The sequence below is a fragment of the Lathamus discolor genome, chromosome 3, assembly GCF_037157495.1.
Source record: "Lathamus discolor isolate bLatDis1 chromosome 3, bLatDis1.hap1, whole genome shotgun sequence".
NCBI lineage: Eukaryota > Metazoa > Chordata > Aves > Psittaciformes > Psittacidae > Lathamus > Lathamus discolor.
Window position 1 is genome coordinate 72,975,100 of NC_088886.1, and position 9,380 is coordinate 72,984,479.

General features: G+C 49.6%; 1 protein-coding gene across 1 annotated transcript; it reads left to right on the forward strand.

Annotated features, from left to right (window-relative positions):
* The first annotated feature begins 2,997 nt into the window (after positions 1-2,997).
* LOC136009995 (putative lysosomal acid lipase/cholesteryl ester hydrolase) lies at positions 2,998-9,348 on the forward strand. The gene is made up of 9 exons (XM_065670562.1): positions 2,998-3,102; positions 4,075-4,192; positions 4,844-5,042; positions 5,946-6,055; positions 6,718-6,863; positions 7,440-7,586; positions 8,416-8,487; positions 8,921-8,986; positions 9,112-9,348. The coding sequence occupies exons 1-9, from the start codon at positions 2,998-3,000 to the stop codon at positions 9,346-9,348; spliced, it is 1,200 nt and encodes a 399-aa protein (XP_065526634.1).
* Positions 9,349-9,380: the final 32 nt, after the last annotated feature.

The following is a 9,380-nucleotide window of genomic DNA, read 5'->3' on the forward strand; positions in this document are numbered from 1 at the left end:
ATTGGTTCCCACCACAATGCCGTAAAATAATCCCATGAGTGTGGTTCATTTTAAGATGCCCATGTTAGTCTATCTAATTTTGTGCATCTTACCATGTATTATGGCATCCTGGCCTGTAGGTTATACTAGTGACTATTTACAATTCTGTTAAGTGCACAATCACAGCAGTGTCATGATGGTATTGCTCTTTCCACCTATACTGTGCGTCTAAACATCCAGCTTGGGTCTCCTAACTTCAAATAACTCAGAGGTCTTCATTTCTTCCTTTGACTAAGCTCCACAAGAGTTTCCCAGTAAGAAGCTGACTGCTCTTTGCTCCAGCTTCTTTCCTTCCTACCACAGTTATGATAGGTCCTGGTGTGAAATCACACACAAGCCTCAGCACTGATACTCTGTGCCGACAGCCTCACCCCATGGCCTGAGGATGCTGGAGAAAACTTTGCTGCCTCCTATCTAATACTAGTACTTAGTACCTCCATTATATAACTAGTACTCCGTGGAAGTAGAAGACAGAAGACTTGACAATGGGTGAAGTAGCTGACCATACAAGTAAAAGGTGAGGCCTGGCTTGATGCTAGAGTAGTAGTACACAAGCTGGGTAAGTGTTTCCCCATACATAGGGTGTTTTCTAACTCCTCCTGAGACGCACACCGGAATTGCTCTCTACACAACCTGTAAAGTCCATCTTATGTAGAGGGATTTTTGCACTCATGGGAGTGGGAGGACGTTTGCAATAGCATAAAGTAGGCACAAGGACAGAAGTAAGGTAAGGAAACAGTGAAGGCTCAGGCCACAGCTGCTGTCAGGAAGATAGCACCCACACACAGCCTCTCTTTGCGTCACCAGTTGTGGCACTGACAGAAAATTACAGTCTGGTGCATGGAGTAACACCTGCTTGATCTGGGCTGTGTTCCACAGTTCGCATACTGCTCAGAGACTATGGCTGGTATGAATATTAGAAGTCAGCCTAATCTATAACGAGGAAACGTCTACTCAACCAAAGCACCTGATAGCCAACCAAAGGCTTAGTATTTTAGGTGGCTACCAAGCAGCTACAGAAAGGCGTAGGTTGTAAGGTCATGGGTTGGAGGTGGAGAATGAGCACCTTTGCTCTGTGAAATACCTACCACTTCACCCAGATGGAATCATTGCACGGGCTCTGCTGTCCATCAGCAAGAACCTACGCCTGGTACTTATCCAGGAAATGTTGCAGAGGTTTTGCAAGTTGTCAGCTGCAAACACGCTACCACTTGGGCATAAGGGCTATGGGACATTGCATGAGCCACTGTCACTCCTGAAGAGTGGTGCACCAAATGCCTCCCATGCAGGAAGCCAGTGAAGGAACAGCAGGAGCCTGTCCTTGCTGTGTTGTCCTTGTTCTGGCTGGGATGGGGTTAATCCTCTCCCCAGTAGCTGGTACGGTGCTGCATTTTGGCTTTAGTCTGAGAATAATGCTGATATCCTAATGCCATTGAGCCACTGAGGGGCAGAACCCATTTGTATTTCTGGAATGACAGGAGGATCTCAACAGTGCTTGTACTGCATGGTACTTAGCTGCCAGCTGGGTTTAAGCCATGACGTGTCTATGGAGAGGTTGACGTACCCCTGAGGCCTTGTGAAGCTGATAGAGTCCTAGTCCTTTCATTTCCCCAGGAGCTTTCATCATAGAAGAGGCAATCCCAAAGAGCTCCTTGGAGTTAGAAAATGATCCATTAGAAAGAAAACTTCTTGACATTTTTTTACTGTGGCTACCACGAGCTTAAGGTGCAAATCCATAGCTGAAATTCCTTGCTGCACCACTCCACTGCCTTTGGAAGCATAATCCTTTGCAAGCACGACAGTCATGACCACATGGACAAGCAGAGGAAGTTATCAAAGATATGACCAGCACACACATCACTTAATTGGAGGACACATGATGTGGTCCAGCATGGTGTCAGAGATCTGACACAATATTCTGGCTTTAATAGTGGTGATGATAGAGCCACCACCATTCACACCACCAGCCTGAGCAGTGACGACAGTGGGCTCTGCCGGGTAATGTATTTTCCTTCGCATAATTCAGGTTTGCATTGGAGCTATCCTGAGGGTGGAAAAGCATTGATTGCTCTTGTTCTTGGTAACTTGCCTCTTGGCAATACCATAGAGAGAGTTACTGGGAATATATCAGTATGATACGTCTCCATGAGGAGGAGGAAGAAGGGAGGTAGAGAGCAACCAGATGACTGGTGAGATGATTTGCACTCATGCTACTGGGTTGGAGTTAAACTAACTTTTAAGAGCCTGTCAAGGGATTAAAAATCATATCTAATATGAAATGTGTGTATCAAAAATAGATCTCTGCTTGGGAAAAAGGTCTCTAAGGTGATCAAAATGGTTTCTGGGGTGGTTTTTTTCAAGCTACACTTACTTTATAAATAGTCTTCCTGTGAGGCTCTACCAGTTTCAGTTTATAGGATCCATCTGTTCATAGTGGCTTCTGGGTGCAAAAGCTAAGCAATAGAAAAACAGCAAAAGTATAGACATAGTCATAGCCCAGCCAAACTAAATGTGTTCCTTTTATAGCATAAACCTTTACTTTGAATTCATTAATTCATTCATTCATTCATTCATTCATTCATTCATTCATTCATTTCGAATTAATTCCCCCTCTGTGACAATTGGCCCAACGGCATTTTCTGTCACTTCAGTTCTTGCATTATAAAGCTGTTTCTCTACTTTTTACCATTAAATATATAAAAATGGGTCTTGCCTAGTACCAGATCTGGTCTGTATGGAGGAGTATGAAGAGCCTTGCATGGACTGTAATGGTAGTTGGAATTGGGAATCCATTCTGCTTCCAGCCCAGACCATGATATATGGTCTTCAGGTATATAAGGAACCTAACCCATCATAACCAGGTGGAAACAGACATTCATAACAATGTTAAATAGCCACAGCAACAGCAATAGCAATGGCAACAGCAATAGTAATAGAAATATTTTATACAGGCACAAGATGTGGCTGTTGACTGCAATCCTGGTTTTGACACCAGCACCTGTGAACTCAGAAGATGCCGTCGAGCAGGAGGTGGTCATAAATCCCGAGACTTTCATGAACGTTGTAAGTCAGGAGAACAGCTTGGGGATGTTTATCTGGGGGAGAGAGGGATGGAGGTGGTGCATGTGGAGGAGGTTTGGGTCATCATGTGTGCTGGTTTTCTGGAGCAGTGCGGTCTGCATTGCCTCCATACCATCATTAGCAAGCCCTGCTTCCTGAAGGAGCCCTGCTCCTCCCAGCAATATGAAGAGCAATTACAAGCAGGTTAGTTAGAGAAGGGGATAAACCCAGCCTGGATTTGATGAGACACCTTCCTGGAAGGTCTTAAGTTGTGCAAGGCTTCTCTCTTTCAGCTGCAGCAAGTAGCTCAGGGCCATGTTCAGGTGGGTTCTGCAGCTCTCTAGAGGTGGTTTTGAATGGACCTGTGACATGGGCAATTAAATTGCTGAAATTAATCCCTTCTGCCAATGGTGTGACAAAGCAAGCACAGGACCACAGCTGGACTTCACCAGACTGAAACTTGCCAGTCTGTGGAGTTTTCAGCATAAATAAAGCTCGGGCAAAGCCTCAGGCACCATGAGACAAATCCTACAGGGTTTGTCCTATTGCCCTTCCAGTCAGCCCAGCTCAGCAGGTTCGATATGCCCTGCTATCTTATCTGCCCCACGCATCAGCTCAGTGTGACATGACATGTCAGCTGTCAGTAAATCCTTTTTCTTTCAGTCTCTGGGCTTGGAAACATCTCAAATGCATTTCTTGCTGCATGCTGCTGGGGAGCCCTGCTGCCACTCATCCCCCTCCTGCTCACAGCCCACAGCTGAGCATTTCCTCTTCCCTTTAGCATCTCATGGAGCACCGTATGGAGAAGAGAAGCCTCAGGTGGACCTTATCACTCTCTATAACTACCTTACAGGAGGATGGAGCCAGAAGGGGGCTGGGCTCTGCTCCCAAGGAACAAGTGATAGGACAAGAAAAAACAGCCTCAAGCTGTGCCAGGGGAGGTTGAGCTTCCTACCTGTGTTTTTCTTTCCCCAGAGCCAAATCATCTGCCACAGAGGGTACCCCAGTGAGGAGTATGAAGTCCTGACTCGTGATGGCTACTATGTCAGCCTTAACAGGATTCCTTATGGAAGAGCGAATCCTAGGAACAGAGGTATGTCTCTATTTCACAAGGAAGGCAGCAAAAAAAATACCAAGCAGACTTAATATAACAAGCAGGTGATGAGATGAGCCTGAGCAGCCAGGGGAGCATTTATTGTGACAGCAAAAACACCAAATGTGCAGTACTTCTCAGATTTACAGTCACACTCCTAGCAGCCAGCACAGGAGAGTGTGTCTGCACCACAGCAACTGCCTGTCACATCCAGCGGGGACCTGAGCCTCAAAAAGGTCCAGAGGGTGCAGATGTATCTGAAGAGATATATCTGCATTTAATTCCTGCCCCGCCCCCCCCCCCCCCCCCCCCCCAAATCTGCAGCTCTGGGGTTTGAACAATCTCAGGAATGAGCCTTTACATTTGAGCTTTTACATGGCTGTTCTCAGTGTCCACTGTACTAAGCCTGTGGGGATGAGCTTGTGGGGTCTGAAGGGTTTAGGAGGGACATCTGCAGCTCTCCAGCCTGAGATAACAAGGGCAACCACCACAAGGTAACTAAGGCAAGGACTGCTTCACCAGGAGATGTCATTCAAATGCACATTGTATGTTCTCTGGCAGTGTGAGAAAGAGGCTTTATTGGCCCAAATTTGGGGTGAATAAGCAGGGTAATTCCAGTTCAGTGCAGTATGCTGTTTCTTTCATGTCCAGAGCCCAAATCAGTCGTGTTTCTCCAGCACGGCTTACTCGGAGAAGGCAGCCACTGGGTGGAAAACCTATCCAACAACAGCCTTGGCTTCATACTCGCAGACTCTGGCTATGACGTCTGGCTGGGAAACAACCGAGGGACGAGCTGGTCCCAGCGACACCAGCACCTTTCCGCTGACCAGGCTGAATTCTGGGATTTCAGGTGGGCTGGAGTGGATCACAATAGCACAGCCAGTTCCTCTGCCTGTCACTAACCTCTAGGCAGAGGTGGGTGCCTCTGAGCAGGCAAGTCAGAGCACCTCGTCTCCGGTATGGCCTCCCCCAGCATTCCCAGTGATGTGCCAGGGATTTGGAGGTACCTGTGCAGACCTGCCTGCTGACACGGTGCCAGCAGCTCCCTGCAGCTGCCTGGCCCTGCTGCATGCATAAGGACATCCATCCTGCAGAGACATCAGCTCTATTTTGGGGCCTCTGTAGGGACTTCCCTCGCCAAACCCCCCAGCAAGAGGTCCAGAGTCATCATTGCCACATACCCTTCTCCTAGATGTTGCCCACAGAAACCTTGTTTCCAAGAATGGCTTTTTACAATGCTACTGCCTCTCCAGAACTGATCTTCAGAGCAGTCCTGGATTTCCCAAGCTCATAAACTTGATTCCAACAAGAAAAGCCTGATAAAGCAGGTCTGTGCTTCACCTCATCGCACTAAAAAGCACATGGGCAGTAACCGGTGCTCCATTCACTGCAGAGAAAGAGCATCTTTAGGAGCAGAGCTGGTGCTGTAACCCTGACAAGAGGCAGCTCTGGGGCTGCAGACCTGCATGCACAGCTGGCCAGGCTCTGCACAGCTTCTTCACTGCTGTCCACGGCTATGGGAGGACTAAGCCCTTTCAGGGAAGGATGAGGTCATAGCAGGAGGGATACACTCAGTCCCTGGGCAGTTTCACCCAGCACAGGGCTCTCCTGTCTCATAGGAATTTTCTCCTGGTGAATCAGCCATGGATATTAAGCCCTTCAGTATAGAAGCAATGCAAGACAGCCAAAATTCACAGGGAACTTTGCTCTCCTGGTGGTACCTTATAACCAGTGAATTGCTCCTGTGTTGCAGCTTCCATGAGATGGCAATGTACGACCTCCCAGCCATGATCAACTTCATCCTGCAGAAGACTGGACAGCAGCAGATCTATTACATTGGCTACTCCCAGGGCTGCACGACTGGTGTGTTAGAACTGCCTGCACCACCTTGAAAACACGCATTTTGGTGTTTGTACGCAGAAAGCAGAGAGGTCCAATCTTTGACGGCTGACAAGCAGGCAGACAGAAGGTCTCTTGCAGTGAGGCACACAAGCCATGCTTTTCATATCAGACATCTAGGAGGACCAGCTTGCTCCTAGAGCAGTCAGAAAGCTCCTGGTGATCTCAATAAGTTCCTTGCTGCAACTATAATTCAACCTAGAAAACCAAATTGTAGCATCCTGCATCAAAACCAAAGGTGTCTGCATGGATGTCACAGCTTCTACTTTCCAATGAAATGCATTGTGTTTCTTTTCACCTGGCCATCAGGGGTATGAGATAATCTGTGATGATGACACCCTTTATCAGGGGTTGATGGAAGGTGACAGCACTGTTCCCTTCACCTGGTGAATGGGGCAGGACTTCCCATCACTAGTAATCATTGAAATGCCTCATCAGCCACTTCTAACTATAGGGACTAAGGCTTTGTCTCCTTCTGGACATCAAGCTAAGCAGAAAGGTGGGAAGAGATCCCAGGTTTCTAACTGGGTATAATGCCAGCTAAACAGGTCTGGGCAAGCAAACCCTCAGATTAAGCACCTGAAGAAAGATGAATCCAGTCTTAGGTTGTTTTTCTGTTTCCTCAGCATTCATTGCCTTTTCATCCATGCCAGAACTGGCTCAGAAAATCAAACTGTTTTTTGCCCTGGCTCCGGTAGTGACAGTCAAACACGCCAGAAGTCCCATCATGAAACTGTCCTTCCTTCTAGACAGGCAATTCAAGACGTTACAGGTACGGGATTGCTCCATGCTCTCCTCTCCCAAACACACCAGTGCTAGAAAAGGGATCGTGCCCAGACAGCCCCTGGGGCTATCCGACACAGCGGGAGACAGTTAATTCCTGCTGATTTATAGGCGCAGCCACGATGCATCAGCTGCAGATGCATCCTGCATGGTCACTCTGTTGAGTGCATGTCTGCCTTCCATCTGCAGGATCTCAACGTGTTGAAGCTGGTCTTTCTGTGGGGGCTCTTGTTGAATTCACGGACAGCCCACCTGGGAAAGAGCAGCTTTACTGTGCTGATTGATGTTAATGACCAATGAACCAGCACCTAGGGGGAAGAAGAGAGTCCCGAGTACTGATTTCCCTGGTGCCCTTCAGTCAGCATCGCCTCTGTACTGAGCTGTGCATGCTGCAGCAGGGCAGGGGGCAAAGGAGAAGCAGGGTTGACCCATGCGAGTGCCACCCATCCCCTCCCCACCCAGCTCAGGGGACAGCGGCTGGTGGCACGTCAGGGGCGGGACACTTTGAGGACCAGGCTCAAGGAAGGGAAGCGCCAGACACCAAACTTGCCCTTTGCTTCTGCAGCTCCTGCTTGGCAGAACAGATGCCTTGCTGCGGATAAGGAAGCTGTGGAGGTTTCTCCCCCAGCTCTGCAGGAACCCGCTGCTGCACAAGCCTTGTGCCAACCTCTTCTTCCTGCTGGGTGGCTACAACGAAAAGAACTTCAACATGGTGAGTGCAAGCGCTCCGTGTGGGGATGAGAGAGCCAGAGCCCTGGGCTGCACTGCTTGGGAGCACCCAGCAGCACCCACTGCCACCGAGAGCAGCTGTACATCCTACCAGCACCTCTGGGTGCAGCTCCTGCTCCTGCCCACCCTGCTGAAGCAACATCTGGGTGACCACAAGTAGTCACTAAAGCCTTGTGCACATTCCCTGAGACCAGAGGAGGTTATCTCCAGGAGCGAGAGGGTACCTCATCCTTCACTGTTCTCCTGGAGATGTCTGAGAGCAATGGGGATTTAATGAGGATTATATTCCTAGCCCGACTCTCTAGGCAGCTTGACTCAGCAGTGGCTGTTTTGGGAAATGCATCATTTGGCAACTGCCATCCTTACTCCTGTCCATTGGAAAGCAATCATAGAATCTTAGAATCAACCAGGTTGGAAAAGGCCTTTAAGCTCATCCAGTCCAACCGTTCCCCAGCACTGCCAAGGCCACCACTGACCCCATGGCACTGAGGCCTCATCTCCACGGTGTGTGAGCACTGGCAGGGACGGTGACTGCAGCCCTGCCCTGGGCAGCCTGTTCCAATGCCTGAGCACCCTGTGGGGAAGGAATTGTTCCTCAGCTCCATCTAAACCTGCCCTGGTGCAGCTTGAGGCCATTTCCTCTTGTCCCATCCCTGCCCCTCCTGGCTCCATCCTCCTGTCAGGCAGTTGTAGGGAGCGATAAGGTTCCCCCTGAGCCTTCTCTTCTCCAGACTGAACCCCCCAGGTCCCTCAGCTGCTCCCCATCACACTTGTGCTCTAGTCTATGATAGTTTGAATGTGTTTCCTTACAGACGCGACTGGATGTGTACACATCCCACTATCCGGATAGGACATCTGTCAAAACCGTGATACACTGGGCGCAGGTAGGTTCCTAGCGTAGAAGCAACCCTTACAATACCTGGGACTGATATCTCTATACTCTGAGCCCACAGTGTGCAAGAAAGCAAAAATGATCAGGTTGTTGAATGAAAACTTGCCAGTGTGATGTCCTCCACCAGCACCCTGCACATGAGCTGGTGATGAGCAGGTCTGCAGAGGTACCAGCATCACACTGCAGCAGCCAAAGTGCCACATGCAATGCCTTAGTTTGTTAACCCATAGCTAACGACAGGAGCTGAGGTGGAGTTCAAATCATCACCCTGCTAAAAAAGGTAGAAATTCCAGCCTGGGAGGGATGCCACCTCCATGCATCACGACCTTCTCTCGTGATGTGATTCCTTTAGGAGGCTGGGAGATGCAGTACTCACACAAAGGTGCTCCCTGGCCTCCCACCACAGACCTACCCTCTCCTTGCAGGTGATGAAATCAGGAGACTTCAAAGCCTTTGACTATGGCAGTGAAAACCCAGCCATTTACCACCAGGTAGGAGGCTGCACCAGCAGTGCTGGTTGCTGGAGGTGCCAGGGCTCTGTGGTGTGGGGACATGTTGGCTTGCAGGGGTTGACCACAGCAGCAGCAGCTCCTCAAAGCCCCCTGTACCCCTGCAGGAGACACCTCCCTTGTACCATGTGGAGGAGATGCCCGTGCCCACTGCAGTGTGGTCGGGAGGAAACGACTGGGCAGCTGACTGGAGAGACATCCGCCTGCTACTGCCCCGCATCGCCCACCTTGTCACCTACAGTCACATCCCCGAGTGGAACCACTGGGACTTCATCTGGGGCTTGGATGCCCCCGAACGCCTCTACATCAGCATCCTGGAGCTGATGGAGGGGTCTCAGTACTGAGTGGTGGGTCCCCAGGGAGCCAGTGACCTGGC

What these genes read in the sequence shown, in the direction of transcription:
- LOC136009995 (XM_065670562.1), top strand. Translation starts at nt 2,998, where the DNA reads ATGTGGCTGTTGACTGCAATCCTGGTTTTGACACCAGCACCTGTGAAC. An exon ending in CCGAGACTTTCATGAACGTT is followed by an intron (nt 3,103 to 4,074) that starts GTAAGTCAGGAG and finishes TTCTTTCCCCAG; the next exon opens with AGCCAAATCATCTGCCACAG. An exon ending in ACCCAGCCATTTACCACCAG is followed by an intron (nt 8,987 to 9,111) that starts GTAGGAGGCTGC and finishes GTACCCCTGCAG; the next exon opens with GAGACACCTCCCTTGTACCA.